Source organism: Epargyreus clarus, unplaced genomic scaffold (genome assembly GCF_041222505.1).
Source record: "Epargyreus clarus isolate Ecla_fem2 unplaced genomic scaffold, WU_Ecla_fem_2.2 ptg000007l, whole genome shotgun sequence".
NCBI lineage: Eukaryota > Metazoa > Arthropoda > Insecta > Lepidoptera > Hesperiidae > Epargyreus > Epargyreus clarus.
The window spans coordinates 16,683,884-16,700,501 of record NW_027332215.1 but is presented as its reverse complement, the minus strand read 5'-3'; the positions used below and the strand labels follow the sequence as shown (position 1 = coordinate 16,700,501).

Sequence of the window (16,618 nt, the reverse complement as noted above, 5' to 3'; positions counted from 1 at the left end):
TCAGGATTTATTTCTAACGCTAACGCCTAGCGCGGTGCTGAGATACACGTTCTGTTTGGTCAGGCTTTAAGTCCGAGTAAATTACGTCTGATCCGAGAATATCATTTCAAATCCAGGTAAATAATGTCTAAGCCGGGTTAAAACGTCAAGTCCGAGCGAAACGTCAAATCCGAGGGAAACGTCAAATTCCAGTAAAAACGTCAAATCCGGGTAAATACGTCTTATCCAGGTGGAGAAATTCTCAAATTTCAAGTAAAAACGTCAAAATTGGCTAAAGTTAAATACTGTTTTAAAAAGTATTTAACTTTAAAACCAATTTTGACGACTCTCAGCTTAAACAAGAGTTGAGGCTTTATCCAAAAATATTGACTGTAACTTTTTGAACACACTTATAAATAAGATGTTACAAATCGTATAATCTGTGGCATCTTTTTATTTCCTCGAAAAGTTAGTATAAAACCACACTCTTGTTTGATATAATACATAAAATCTTAGGTTTAAACGGCATTCATCGGGTTCTCGATGATGTTTACTGGGGTGGTGGTGTGCCTCTTGCGGCGGAAGATGAAGTCCATGAGGCTGACGCTGCGGCGCGGCCCGCTCTCCGGCAGGAACGATTGGATCTCACCGCTGCTCCTGGTCTCCACTACAGGTTGCTTTACAACCCGCACCGGTTCCTCGTTCGGCTCCATGTAGCAGGCGTTGCCGAATTCCACGGAGTAGGCCTTGGAGTTGATCAGGTTAGCCAGCGTCGGGAGGTCGATGTCGGCGAAGGAGTGCGGGCGTTCCAAGCGGCGCTTGAGGACGCGCGCGCGGACGGCGCTCGCGAGGCTCTCGCGGGATGATGAAGCGCCGTTGGCCATGTTCGGGCTGAACGAGCCATTTTGGTTCTCTGTAATTGATATTTCATTTATATTGAGCAAAGAGAAATTACACTTCTAGATTTCGTTTCGTGGATAGCTGGGCTCAGGTTGATAAAGCTAGGTATCACAATATAGTTAAAGACACTCTGATGGAGATCTTACGGCGTTTCATATGTCAAAATTTGTCAAATCGTTTGAGCTACACGTGACTACAAAGAAATCCTCATCTTGAAAAATATTATCCTCCTTTTAGGATTGAGTAAACAGGATAGTGAGGTTTTACCTTTGGGGATTGAAGCTCTGGGAGAAGGTCCGCCGTCCTCGTCAGTGTGTCCCTCCGAGAGGGTCTCCAGCTGGCGTATTTCAGAGCGGGATGGCTCATTCACCTCTACTTGGATGAAGTTGCCTGCAGACGATGTTGATGGTTGCGGGTCCTGGAACGTTTATCGAGTAAATATCATTATCCTCAAATAAAACTATTTATTTAATAAGCGATTTAAAAAAATGTGCCTCTGTTAATGCCAATCTGCCTATAAAGGTAATTTTGGACAAATGGTGGAACTAATTCTGGCATCTGGTGTTTGGATGGCATGGACTATATTTTGCTCCGGATACCTACGATAGTTTCGAGAAAAAAAATCAGATGAACCATGTGTTCATAATCGTTTCAAATGTCCCCCCCTGGTCTGAGTCAGTAAATGGAACTATAATATTTTTTCCCAAGTTGTAATTATGTATTTATCAAAAGAATAACTAACATCGTAGAGGTCCCGGACGTTGTTCAGTTGGGTCTCGCCGATGCCGTCCAGGAAGTAGGTCACCATGTTCCCCTTGCCCTTGACGTCAACGGTTCCCCTGCAGCGCAGCCTGTAGCCGCGCGCGGCCAGGATCTCATACACTTCTTGCGTCACCTAGAGAAAGGATTCGCTTGCTGCATATTATACAATAACATGACAGATGGAATATAAATCGCATTGAATGACACCCTTCGCTAACTTGAAGCCGCATCAGCTGCTACTGCGTGTTATGAAGTCACTCTTCTACAATAAATAGGTTCCCTTGAAGCATTCGTTCCTTAACCTAAATGTGTGTGTAAGATGGTCACACGAATGGATTTCAAGGGATGTAATTTCAATGTCGCAAGCATTTTTGGACCTTACTGCGTTTTTATTATACTTTCAGTTGACGAATAACGATGCTGGAATTAACGTTGATAAATCAAACAATTTAAATCTATGTTAAGAAGAAGAACTGTTAAAATCTTAAATAAATTTATTTATTGTGGTACCACAATCGCGCGCTAGCGTAGCCTGAAGAGAGATCCTCAGGTGAGACTTATGATAATGATACCTGGATGTGGTCCAGCAGGCCGGTGGAGTCCATGCGGGAGGCCACGTTGACCGCGTTGCCCCAGATGTCGTACTGCGGCTTGCGAGCCCCGATCACCCCAGCCACCACCGGCCCAATGTTGATGCCTGTTGGAATAACCAATCGTTCCTAACATTGCAAAATTTTGAATTCTGACGTTACCAAATTCCGCTACCGAAATCATATTTGAGACATGCACGGTCATGATTTGAAAAACAACGCAACACGCGGGCGATTGGCAAAAAATTTGAACATACGAAATTACTTCAAGTTGTACTTACGCTCTCAGATTAAATAAAGATAGACAAAGCCTCTCACATCACATCCAAATCATCGTAATTGCGTTTATCACAAAGTAAAATTTCGAACAAGTCGTTACGTTATTGTGCGATGTAACAGCTTGGAAAAATGTAAGTCTTTATCGTAGTGATAGTATTCAAGAAATCTGGGACGGCGTCTCTTTACTCATATGTGTTATTTTGCTTCAGTGCCCTTTGTCTATCTTTTTTACACTGAGCCTACGCCATATTTTGCGCAAGCGAGAACACACACTATTTATCTTGAAGTGAAAAGTAAAATTTTTCGCAAATCACCGATCGCATTGCATCGCAAAGCTAGCGAAGTGTAGGTCATCTTACCGATTCTGATGCGGAAGCTGTTGAAGGAGTGCTCGTTGACATATTGCAGTTGTTCACGGAGACGCAGAGCGTAGTCGGCCATCGCGGTCACGTGGCGGTAGCCGCGCAGGTCTCTAGTGGCAACAGTCAGTCCTGGGGAAAAAAGAAGATTTTTTATATTTTTGCTAAATGATGCAAAAGTTCAAGGAATAAGTTGAAAAGATTACTCAAGTATTGTGAAAAAATCTCTTTTGTTGTATTAATATGGAGAGATAAAAGGCAAAAAGAGATAAATTGCTTATAACTAATGATTGCATTGATCCATGGCCAATTATGGCCTAACCCTTCAAATTCAAAATATAAATGAGAATGTCATCCGACATTATCGATCAATGATCTTTTCACTTGCTGAAATACTCCAAACATATTAGATGAACTATGCCGATGGATTTATTATCTTATGAATGGCAGAAATGCTGGGTATGTTATTATCTACAACCTAAATCAAATGAAACGAACCCGAAGCCGCCATGTACGTAGCGCCAGTGCTCTTGATCTTCTCGATGTATTTGAACTGTTCCTCGGCAAGGATCTCGTCGAAGTCGGCAATGATCTCGTTGAGGAGACGGAGGCATTCCACACCCTCGTTGTTGCCCTCCAGCTCCACGTAGAACTCCGAGAAATTCGGGATTGACGCAAACATCACGCACACCGACTCGCATTGCTCGTGGTACAGCTCCTGGATGAACAATATTAATTATCTATTAAAGATATGATCCCAAGCCCGATTCTTTAACATAAGAGTGACGCTTAGGGATCCGAAAAGTCGAAGGGTTTAGTAGAGCGCTTTGAAGAAGTGTAGAAGTAGACTGATATCGAGCGAAATTTGATTAAAATCCCTGAGAGATCTCCATAATTAAGTTTTGAATATGTTTAACAAAGACTTGTCAATACTTTTCCTATTATACTTTTCGCGTTCCATGTTGTTAATGCAAAGTGATCGTAACCTTCCCCATCTCTATCTAGTTGATAGATTGTTCCACAACTACTAATAAAAATATCATCAGAACCGCATAGTCTAAATCAATCAATATGTAAAAAAATACTTAATTATAATTATAAATTATTTAGCGAATTGCTTTCGAGGATCTTTATGTTCACTAGACTTGATATATTGGTACTTACATCGATATTCTTTTCGCTGTTCAGGAAGTGTTGTGCAACGTGTTCCGGGAGGATGTTGGCCAGCAGCTTGCGGTTGTAGGCCTCGAGGTGCTCCATTTCCTCCTTCTCATCTGTATTAACATTCGGTTACTTAATGCTCAGGTCCAAAATTTATATTTACTATAACGAAGGAGAATTTGTTATTTGATGCGATTAACAAAAGGGCAATATGAATTTGTAAAAAAATATTGGAACTAAGTCTATCAATTCGTGCTTGACGCGGCGGATTATGATCTAATCTCTCACACTCTGTGAGCAGATCCGTGCCCAGTAGTGGGACATTAATGGGTTGATGGGTATACAATAGCATTTTTCATATTTATAGTCTATCATTTTGGACCGTAATTACTCTAATGGTAACCCAGTATAATAATATGAGTAAATGTAATTTTCCCTCCCGTTTATAATTTATGTAATCGGAGTACAGAAAGGGTCGTATTAGGGTTACCTAAAAATTTTGTTGCGTTAATAAATATCTCTTCAATTTATAATAGACTTACATACTTAATAGACATTTTCTTATTTCTCAGAATACGATTTTTTAAAATAACGGTTTGATTAGTTCATCTTAATACTGGGCATACACGCCTAAACTAATATTCTGATATAACAGTTCAATCCGTTTGTGAGCAATGACGAAGATAAGCCTATGTGACCCCTCAGGGGAAAACGCAGGAAAATTCAGTTAAAACACGTCATGTATTGGTATTGGTGCAACAAATAATAATTTAGAAATTAATTATCATTAGCATAAACGGTGAAGGAAAACATCGTGAGGAATCCTGCTTACTTGAGAAATGTTAAATAAAAATAATTCAAAAGTATGTGAAGTCTACCAATTTGCACTTAACTAAAGCGGGGGACTATGGCCTAATCCTTCTCATTCTGAAAGGAGATCCGTACCCAGCAGTTGGATAGTTGATGATGAACAAATACGAACCATTTGCTTGCAGCTTCCAGATGAAGTCAAGGCGGTAGGTGCTTTCCGTCTGTTGCGAGTGCAGGACCAGGGCGATGGTGGCACCAATCGCGACCACCACGTTGGTCCATTGCTGGTTCCAGTCCATTTCACATTCCGGGTCAGACCTTCAATTAAATTTATCTAATGTACTAACTGGCAATGATATATTGACAGGTTCTCACCGAAAAAAATATTTTACTTACAATTTTACTATATTTACATACATATAAAATAATCTTTATGAACAAGAAAACGAAGACGACGGTTTTTTATAAAAAAGGCACAGATTTGAACACTAGATTTCTAGAGTAATTTATCAGAGATCAATGTATACTATCTATCACTGCTTTTTCTTCGAGTCTACTGATCTTGGGGTAGAAATCGAGAACAAAAGGTAATAAAGTAAGTATAAAATATTATAAGGAGAAAATTTTTAATATATTTATTGCAGACAATCAAATGACGATCAACGTTTTACTTAAAAAATATTTTTTGTAACTTCTTCTACACACTCCCACTTCATCTTCGATCAACATTGCACAAAACTTACTTGGGGTGGTACACGGGGTTCATGTATCTCTGCACGGTGACGCCGACGTACGCCGCGCAGATGGACACCAGCAGCATCGTCTTCAGCATCGTGATCAGGATCTGGTGCACCGCGCACAGGACCATCAGCAGCAGCGTCAGTTGCAGATAGTACTGTGGGAACAAATGTTCAGTGAGGTTTCTTGACGGGCTTGATCTTTGATGATTGAATACCACGTGTGTGGCAACCGGATGGGTACCACGCCTAACTTATTTCTAGCGTGAAGAAGTTACTCAGTTTGGGCGTGGACTTGGAACCCAAAGGGCGACTATAGCTGTGTATGAGGCGACTATCTTAGTCCTCAGGAGTGGCAACGCGTCTGTCATCGCCTTCAGGTAGACTCCTGTTCTATATGGAGTTGGTTACAGGTGTCCATGGATGGCAGTGACCAATAACCATTAGGCTGACTATAAGCTCGTTTATTACTCCGTTTATATAATTTATATTTATAAGTCTAGAACCCTTTAAAGTTCCGAAGACAAGTACGGCTATACAATAGAGGAAAAAACAAAAAAACTGCCTAGTAAAAATAAAAATTAGCAGAGTAGAGCACAGCCGCGAACTATACAATTTTAATACCTCATTCACATCGAGAGGGCATGATCCAGCAGCATTGCGAATCCTCGGTCTATTCGCATGTTCTGTGCCAATGTGGATACCCTGAAAAATGATCAAACATTTAATCATATAAATGATTAAAGATTGGTGTTATTATGTACTGACTAAATTCATAATACTATATACCTTCGGTGCAACGACATCTTGTTCACACGACTTTATTACCATACAATCAAATATTTTTGTTCTACCAATAAATAGAACATAGGTAACGCATAGATCACATGGTTACAATATCCGTCATATTTGAGGCACATTGTGGCACATTAATGGCATGCATTTCATGCGTCTGAGCTTTTGGTTAGAATTTCAAGTACGCAGCTGCGAATTACAGATGTAAATATATAATTTAAGTGTTTGCCAAGAATTTTATTACATCGTCAATAAATAAACAAGGCTCCAAGTGTGTTATTGAGTATGGGATAGGAATCAAACTGGGGGGTGTATGGGGGGGGGGGGGGTAAAGTGGGGTGGTATAGTCCGCGTAAAATTGCTAGTCCGCTCTGAACATAGAAATGAATCGCGTTGCCATTGTAAATAGTTTGGCGCGGAGTTCTCGTATAACAGGCTGGCGAGAAAAAATAGGGTTCTTCTCGTCAGCTTACCATGATGATCCATGATTCAATGATGATGAATGCTTACCATGATGATCTGCACTTGCAACGCGATCGTGACCACCACGAGAACGGACATCAGCTGCGCCAGTCTGCGGTTGTTGTGCACGCGCTCGGAGAAGCGTTGGATGCCTGGAGCGACGTTCTGGAAGAAACATTACAAATCAAAATCAGGTTATTGCATAAAAGTGGTAGACTGTGTGATTTTTTATTGCGTTACTGCATTTTTGTTTGCATTCTGATGATGCCAACTTTATTACATAAGGAATTCTGCATTTATGATCGAATTTTACCACTTCTACTTATTGCAACCTGATTTTATCGATAATATTTTATCGTTAATGTGGCTGGCGGATAGAATATAATAACTTATAGCAGTTTGGTACGTATATTAAATTAAATAAAATATGTATCCGGTTAAATGTGTAAGGTAACAATTATAATACTAACCTTTAATTCCCTGCACAGAATCAGGTAAGTCACGATGAGGACCACGACTGCGCAAACTGTCATCGTTGCGAGGTTGTGGTATGACCTGCATGTGAACAAAAGTAAATATCTGAATGATTAAGGTTTTATAAACTAGTAAACAAAATGGATTTTGCAATTTCAGATTCCTCGTGCATTACTATATCTGTGATTTAATGTAAACTACTATCATGTTGACCAAATTTGGAGTGACCGAAGATGTGGATGATACCAGAACATTAAAATGCTATACAATCGCTGTACCTGTTACGTTATTTGCATTTCGGTTCTTGCACTTCTTGTTTTCTTATAATGTCCATACTGTACAAATTTCCTCGAATAACATTCAATATTTTACGTCAAATACAATGGAATATTAACTTACACTCCGTACACAATCAGCTGAATGAGGACGATGGCGAGGTAGAGGAGCAGTGTGCAGATGAAGTAGATCTTCAGCATTCGGTCTCGCTCCGATGTGTACTGCAAAATTTCATATTAATTGTAAAAAATAAAAAGTAAAGTAAAGACTGTATGCAAGTAATTAATTTTATCTCGATACAAACAAATTTTAACAACATTTGGCGATCAACATTTATGTATATAACGGTCCTTCTTTAAACCGCGCTAACTTAACTTAAGTTAACTTTACTCCACAACGGTTAATTGTTAAGCCTTAAATCATAACTTTATTAACTTCACTTTATGCAGGTTAAAGACAATATTAACTTCTGCTCGCGACTTCATGTGAACTTCAGGTTATGAGTTAAGTGATCGTAAAATGGATTGCATAAAAGTTTCACTACCGAAAAAGATGACAAATTTGATCTGCGAGTGATCGGCGAGTTTCACGATCGATCCACACTAACTATCCATTATCATAATATGTTTTATTGTTATTATGTAGAAACCAATTTTATGTTGCTTTATATTTCATGCAAATCATTTTACGTGTACCTATAAACAGTGTAAAAAGTTAACACATACTTATGTAAAAAGAAAAATTGCGAATAATCTACAGGGTTTCCTCTTGTCATTTTAGTATCACGGCAAGATGATCACGGCCGACTACAAGAAGATTGCAAGGATTAAGAGCCTTTGTTTTACTTTGCGCCTATTATAGCATCCTAAGATGTTCATAATTAATCTAAAAGTTTTTCACAAGAGGATTACACCTTTTATATAAAGTAATCCCCTTTTGTGTAAAAAATGTAAGATAAGGGTAATTTACTTGACAACTTTTAGCGCACCGTCAAAATCCAATTTTCTTCGTTAAACAGTTTTTCGTGTTGCTGAATAGACTTTTACACTTAATACTTACAGTTGAATTTATATGGCGTAATATTTTTGGCGCCAGATTTATTTATAGGCGTGTAGTTCGGTATATTGAACACATATTATCGTTTGATCCACGAAACCCTTTCAATGTAAGTAATGAAGTGATCCGTTTTCATGTCAAAGCGGTTTTTGATTAAACTTACGAGCATGTGTGTCTAGGCAGTTGCCCTAGTTATTATAATCTTGTATGCCTATTAGATATACTATTTCATATGAAAATAAGATATGATTAGTAGGTGTAAATTTTATTAATAGATTGACATTGGTTCTATTGGTTCTATTGAGATTGCATCGTACCAAACCGCTGGACATCAGAGACCAACTCTGAATAGAACAATTTCTACCTGAAGCCGAACACAGAAGTTGCCACTTTGGACCAAGATGGTGGATAATGTATTCGATGTACATGTATTCGATGCCTTTTAGTTGTTTAATGTATAATAAGATATTTATATTCGTTTCATGTATGTGATTAACAATCATCAGTGCAGTTAATTTTCTCTAACAAAGGCTTTCCGACATGGAACAACGTGCTTAATTACGCTAACGAAGTTGTACTTAATTAAGAAAAGCGAATAATTGTATTGCACATACGTGACAATAATCATAGCACTTGTCAATTACGTGACCGGGATACATTGAAGTGTTGTGATCTAGTTGTTCAGTATTTCTCAAGAGAGAGAATAGAGTGACCTCCGTAGAGAATAGAGATGAGGAGATGGCGATTCTTTGCGAAAAAGATTGATTCTTCAGTCGATTCGAATCGAAGTGTGATAAATCGATTCACAAAAAAATGGCGGCCCAAGGAATCGATTCGCCAAAAATCGATCTTCGGTCTTTTTAGCTAAAAAGGGCGAAGTTAGCGAAAAAGATCATCAAGACCAAACAAGCACTGAAATACATACATGTGTAAAAATGTCTATAACACAATTTTAATATTCAACTTCCAAAAGATCGACTTTCAATTTTCTAGGAAAAAAGATCAATTTACTGGATCGATCTATGACTGAAAATCGATTTTTTTGGTACAAAATATCGATTCTTCGATTAATCGATCTCAGATCCATAGAGATATCCATCGATGTTATATAAATTGCATCAAGCGACTACAAAGAGCAAAACAACAGTTTTCAGTCCAGGTAATGCCCGCGAGTCATCAATTAGTCCAATGTTGATAGAATGTCAATACGATACCAATATTGGGCTCTTCGTCACTTGACGACACGACACAACGCCGCTTCGTTACCACAGACATCCTTAATTAGACACCGCATGTCTATATACTTTGCATATCAAAGCTTATATATATATTAATTTAAGGATAACAAATTACGTTATTTACTTTATTTTTAATATCATTAACAAAACATCAGATAAATATTCGCTAGACCGATTCTTTGCTCTGTATCGATAAAAGCCATCCATGTATTGACCCTAAAGTAGATTCTTCAACTTTTGGTCTAAGATCGATATCACTCTCTAACATCGGTTTGTTCAAATAGAACAGACAATCATCAGAACATTATTATGACGTCATAGTTGGAAAAACTTGCTTTCATAAAACTGGTAGGATACGCGCAATCTATTTAACCAGCACTGATGCAACTGGCAGAAGTTCCGATTGTATCGGTGTCGTGCCGTGTAGTTGTCGTCCCAATGAAGAAGCGTCCATTGCATGTAGCCTTGCCACGGTTCATAGCTTGCTCCCAATTATCGTCGGCATCGGAAACCGCTGTATCCCCGGTTGCACGTACGTACATACTGGCTATCTTTGTTTGTTTCCGATACTTGTTATTACAAACGGAACAAGACAATTGCAACCAATCCAGCACTCCAATTTGTATGCAGTAACCTATAGTCCATTTCTGGTATCGCTTTCTTTTCCAATTGGATTAATGAGTCCTACTTTTAAAACATAAGCGGCATGATTTTCTATCAGTATAGTTTTCTATAAATCAGCGAAAAAGCGTGGTCGCCGAAATCACACGTATTTTTATAATTTTACAAAATTAACTTTTTACACTAGGGGCCTCTATTTAACTTGGCCTCCGACGACCTCAGTCCGCCACTGATGCTAGGACAACACTTACCCGTTAGATCTTATTCCTATACTCGTGCTGTTGGATAGCAGTGAAGAGACCTACCTTGTATTCTAGTTTGATGTCGCGGAAGGTGAGAGTGAAGGGGCGGCAGTGTTCAGCGCGCAGTCGGTCAATGGAGCGCGCGTCGATCGCCTTCATCAGGTACTCGTTCACCTCGTCCTCCGGCTTCTTGTTCTCGCTGCTCGAGTCGCCACCGATTCGGCTATGAGCGAAATGTAATTGTTATTCCATTCATTAATTCATATGCTATCACAGATTTTCAGTTTGCCCTACACGTTTATTATCGACACATCATAATGAAATATACATAGTGATACATCACTTATTAGATTTGTAGATTCATCAAAATGATAAATTACGTCGATATTACTAAAATTTGTTGCTACTGGTATTATGCCTGTATATCCCAGAAGGATTCGTATGTTGGTCAGGTGGGAACATAACCCGCTGTATTGCTGTTTTATATATTGTTCCTATTTACCTATGTCCATAGGTATTGTAAAATCATAATGGGGTCAAAATAGGGATATGGATTATTCAATTAATTAGGGAGAAAGGATCACCTAGGTGTATGCTCATTGTCCGAAAAACTAGTATTAAACACATTATGGTCAGCTTCCAAGACAAGAATACAGCAGAGAAAAATAATCTATAAAAATTAAGTGTTCAAATCCGAATCCGAAGGAAGCAAAATCTCTCGACGTGAAAGCAATGAAGTTTAACCGGATAAACGCGGTTAGACATTTTTCTTATTTTCTTTGTTGCACGACAATCGGCTAATGCTGCGGAAACAATCGCTGACAGAAATTTAAAATTGCGACACTGCGGCAGCATACTTACACTCTACCTTTATCGAGTTTCAACAGCGAGGTACTTTGTAATGGAATGACGGGGTGTTTAATTAAAATTGTTAACCCGGGCACTAATATATTTTAAAAAATAACGTATAAAAAATCTCTTTGAGGTACGTGAGCTTATCCGCACTAAATTATGCCGTAAATTGATATTATAAATTGGTAGTGTATGTAATTTACACTTTGAAATTGCTGAAGCGGATATGACAGGATATTTAAGCAAAGCTACGAAAGGTGTTACAGGAATGAATATAGCCATTAAAACTATTATACGAGTATGTTATGTGAGCTCGTCCTTATGAAATTACACTATGAAAATTATATTATAACTTGTCTGTCTCTTTAACTGAATATTTAAATTTGTGAAGCAGATTTGTCAGGACACATAAGCAATAGAGGTTAGGTTAGGCTACGTAGGTTATACAGGGATTATTATGATAGAATGTGCATGTACCTGGAAGAGTGCTTGCCATGCTGAGAGCCATGTCCCATCACTCGCATTTCCTTCGAAACGTTGCCGTTGAGGGAGAACGAGTGTTGTGGCTTCTTGTCCTGCGTTAGAAAAACAATTTTGACTTACAATTGCCTTGGGAGGTTGAAGAAGAAGGCATAGAATTTTACCACCACTTTTAAGACGTTATTCATCTAAAGACATAAAAACACCCACATATTCTCATGTGTACAAATACCATTGTTAACATCAAAACACTTTCAGACTACTCTAGACAAAGCTTAACGGACTACTTAAACATAAGGGGTAGTGTTTAAAAGTACTTTGCAAGAAATATAAAAGTATTTTCCTCAGTTTGTAAAGGTGCGATAGCGTAGATATGATCGTATTTCCGCTAGACATAGAAGTTTTGCCGAGTTAGACCGAGAATGTTCCTGGGATGTCCGTTTTAGTGATCGCAGTAGACGAATAACTTTGCAGGTAGATATTGCTGTTAATGGTCTTAATTTAATCCCTTAACTCTAAATTGTAGTCCGAGTAAGTCTGATGGTAAGTGACTACCTGTTTTCAACTCCAGATAAGACTAGTGTCCATCTGAGTTGAGACAGAGATTGCTACGCCTAAGGATCAGGAATCGAGGGTCAAGTTGGAATGCCTCGGTTATGTGTCTCTTACTCTTCAAACAAGAGTGCAGCAGCGCTTCATACTGCTGTTATATGGTAGAAATAGGAGACGATGTCTGCGGGCATACCACAACCACTAAAGGTGGTGGAAACACAGAGAGTTCTACGACCTTCAGAACCTACGGTGTAGCTTAGATTCTACAATGTAAGCGATCCTGGCCCTAGACCAGTGTGTCATGAACTATGACTCACCACGCGGCTGGTGTCATCCGGCACAATCAGGTAGGTCTCGATATTGTGGTCCTTGAGGTACGCGTTGCGTTGGCCACCGTTGCCGGGCTCCACCTTGTAGTCGTCGCCAAGGCATTGCAGGGTCTCCTTCGTGATGTGAACTCGTCTAGATACACGAAGAGTTACGTTAGACAACGGAAAATTTTCCAAATTAAAGTTTTGTCTATTAAATTAAGACATGCAAACATTTTATATATGACCGGATTAGTTATTAAAATGAGACGATAGTACTCACGACTGCGACAAAAATAATGCACACAAAAACGCTAGAATTAACTTCTTGATGAAAATACAAGCCAATTGTTACATATTCTTTTGTTGTCATTATTGTTTATTTTCTTCCGCCAACCTTTTTTAAACGGTTTTGTTTTATGAATACTTGTGACTTCATACCGCGGCGAAAGGTCAAAGGTCACGAAACACGAATCATACGTATCAAAAATATTTTTCGTTTGTCGTGAAATTGTAAAATAATCAATTTATTAATGTACAAGTAGCAAAAGTTCATGCAGTACATCAGAATACAAGTAGCCATTGTCGCTTATGTACATCCCCAAGCAACACTAGATAGGTTGCAACTCCAACCTGAGCCAAATAAGCGTTTTACGTCAAGATTTAAGTGGAAACATATCGTATAAGTGTCTCCTTCACCACCCCCTTGAAACTTGAATACAGCAGCGTTTAACACTTTTACTAGGCAGACATGTTTCGCAGTGATGCCTCTGGAAACGACCCACAAAGGGTTCCATATGAATCTTCTTCATCTTCATCTTACCCAGCTACGCCGCCGCTCTCCATGTAGTTGGCCAGGGTGACGTCATTGGACCATACGTCGAACTGCCACTTGCGCAGGCCGAGCACCACGCAGTGCACTCGCCCAGTGTGGATGCCCACGCGCATGTTCACGTTCACGGCCATAACTTCACGGACCAGGCTGCAGGGATAAGATAGGCGTGTTTTATCGTGTTACACGTATCAGAGTATTTTTATACACTACTGGAAAAAATTAAGGGATCAAAAAAAAATTCCAAATTTTTCGGTAGTTTTCAACAGGCCGTAACTTTGAGAGAAATGGTCGTACAGGAAATAAAAAAAAAGGAAATTGTAGCTCCAAGTGTCTAGTTTTTGGATTAGAACTTCAAAATTATGTAGCCTCCGCGGTTTCTGAGTAATCGTAGAAAAACCAGCAACAAAAAAATTTTCAAAATTTTTTTAGTCTTTTTTTTTGGTCTACGGGCATGGAAAATTTTTTTTTAGCTTAACCACCATAAGGATCGGATACTTTGTTCATTTAGCTTTAATTTCTTTTTTTAAACACCCTGATACGTCCACTCCTCGCTGAGATATCGGTCTTCAAATGGAAAAGGATCTTTTTGTCTTTGATTATCGATATCTCAGCAACCAATGATCGTACACAAAGTTAAAGATGGCTTTAAAGAACTTGAATAAATTCCCCTTAACGACTGTCCATTGTTTTTTCGGAGTTTTTTTTTCTTTTCTTTTTGAAAATTTAAGCACTTTCTGGAACAAAAATGTGGAAAAAGCTCGGAAAAACAATTTTTTTTCTCATTTTTAAAAATTATGAGCTTTTAAGAGCAAAAAACATGATCCTTTAATTTTTTCAAAAATTCGATCAAGTGAAACGGCTGGCTGGATTAATTTGATTCTTTGTAGGGTTTTTGTGGACATATTGAACTGTAAAAGGCACACTTAACATTAGTGGTTTCCTCAATATTTACGATCCAGCGCTTGATTTTCCAAAAAACCACCAAAAGCCCTTTTTTTGTTGCATTTTCAAATTCATGTGACAGAAAGAAAAAAAATTTTTTCGAAAAAACAATGGACAGTCGTTAAGGGGAATTTATTCAAGTTCTTGAAAGCCATCTTTAACTTGCTGTACGATCATTGGTTGCTGAGATATCGATAATCAAAGACAAAAAGATCCTTTTCCATTTGAAGACCGATATCTCAGCGAGGAGTGGACGTATCAGGGTGTTTAAAAAAAGAAATTAAAGCTAAAGGAACAAAGTATCCGATCCTTATGGTGGTTAAGCTAAAAAAAATTTTTCCACGCCCGTAGACCAAAAAAAAAACTAAAAAAAATTTGAAAATTTTTTTGTTGCTGGTTTTTCTACGATTACTCAGAAACCGCGGAGGCTACAAAATTTTGAAGTTCTAATCAAAAAACTAGACACTTGGAGCTACAATTTCCTTTTTTTTTATTTCCTGTACGACCATTTCTCTCAAAGTTACGGCCTGTTGAAAACTACCGAAAAATTTGGAATTTTTTTTGATCCCTTAATTTTTTCCAGTACTATATAATTTAGAATGAGCATGCAGTCCTCCGGATGGTAAGTGGCTCCTGCCGCCCATGGACATCTGTAATCAACCCCAGATAGGATTATATTCCCATCTGAGGTCGGCCACAGAGGCGCCACTACACCTGTGAACACTGCTGTTATTAGTAAGAAATAGGTGTGCAGGTGGCCGGCAGAGTCAAACCACAACGAGGTTCTACCTGAAGGTGATCAGGATTAGGTTTAGCATAGGATTCAGAGGTTCCGGTGATTATTACCTAAGCTAAATGTATAAGAGTCTTGCTACGTAAGTTTAATAAGCATTATATGGAATAGAGCTTTTTTCTTCGCTTTTTCTCAAACACTTGGCACACGTTGACGTTCAATTTCATTTTGTTAAGATCCTACTTTAAATAAATATTCTGATCTTAAACTGGACTTACAAATTTTGATTTGGAATTACCTAGACATGATAGACTTTGAGAAACTATGATATTGTAAATAGAGCTCGGGTTCTTTTTCAATTATTCGGGTATGTTATAATGTAAACAAGTGCTATATCTTGATGCCATATTTGGATTTTTTGTTGATGAGAACTTACGCAATAGCATCAATCATGTCCAATCCCATCTCAACGCAGCATTTGGCATGGTCATCGCGGGCCTCCGGCAGTCCAGACACGCAGTAGTAGCAGTCACCAAGGAGCTTAATACGGAGGCAGTGGTGCTCAGCAGCCAGTCGGTCGAATCTAAGTCAAAAAAATAATAAAATTAGGACATGGACAAAATTCTGTTAAACCCTAAATTGAGAGGTAGAGTTTCAACTATGCTATCACTGCTTATACGAGTATTATATAACGGTGAAGGAATACGTCATAAACCAATTATTGTCCCACTGCTGGGTGCAGGTATCCATCTCAGAATAAAAATAATTAGGCCATAGTCCATCGCGCTGGCCAAGTTCGTATTGGTAGACTTCACATACCTTTGAGATTTTCTTTTTTCTATAAATCTGTATCTCAGGTATGCAGGTTACCTCACGATGTTTTCCTTTGCCGTTTTAAGCAAATGATAATTAATTTCTAATACGCACATAACTTTGAAAAATTAGAGCCTAAGATTTGAAGAACCTCGGACCACTCATTCGAGAAGCCGAGTTTCTAAACCATTAAGGTTATCACTGCTTTTGGAATTAAGGAATATACACCGCCATACAATCTAGAGACATTGAGACTTCTTTAAAAGTTGTGTACCATTTCGCATTTGGTTAGCGCGGTGCAGTGTGGCTAATTCCTCTCTCATCCTGAGAAGAAATATATGCCCAGCACCATTGCTTTGCAT

General features: G+C 38.6%; 1 protein-coding gene across 1 annotated transcript in view; it reads right to left on the bottom strand.

Annotated features, from left to right (window-relative positions):
• Positions 1-474: 474 nt before the first annotated feature.
• LOC140743786 (adenylate cyclase type 5-like) overlaps positions 475-16,618 on the bottom strand; it is a 44,262-nt gene continuing 28,118 nt past the window's right edge. The window contains exons 8-25 of the mRNA XM_073075374.1: positions 15,880-16,026; positions 13,757-13,915; positions 12,943-13,087; positions 12,071-12,168; positions 10,805-10,964; positions 7,708-7,805; positions 7,305-7,389; positions 6,883-6,999; positions 6,202-6,282; positions 5,584-5,735; positions 5,013-5,158; positions 4,034-4,143; positions 3,368-3,587; positions 2,870-3,001; positions 2,214-2,338; positions 1,622-1,774; positions 1,147-1,297; positions 475-892 (exon numbers count right to left, since the gene is read on the bottom strand). Coding sequence (XP_072931475.1) covers positions 498-892; positions 1,147-1,297; positions 1,622-1,774; positions 2,214-2,338; positions 2,870-3,001; positions 3,368-3,587; positions 4,034-4,143; positions 5,013-5,158; positions 5,584-5,735; positions 6,202-6,282; positions 6,883-6,999; positions 7,305-7,389; positions 7,708-7,805; positions 10,805-10,964; positions 12,071-12,168; positions 12,943-13,087; positions 13,757-13,915; positions 15,880-16,026 — 2,674 coding nt within the window. The 3' untranslated portion in view covers positions 475-497. The remainder of the gene's footprint in view (positions 893-1,146; positions 1,298-1,621; positions 1,775-2,213; positions 2,339-2,869; positions 3,002-3,367; positions 3,588-4,033; positions 4,144-5,012; positions 5,159-5,583; positions 5,736-6,201; positions 6,283-6,882; positions 7,000-7,304; positions 7,390-7,707; positions 7,806-10,804; positions 10,965-12,070; positions 12,169-12,942; positions 13,088-13,756; positions 13,916-15,879; positions 16,027-16,618) is intronic.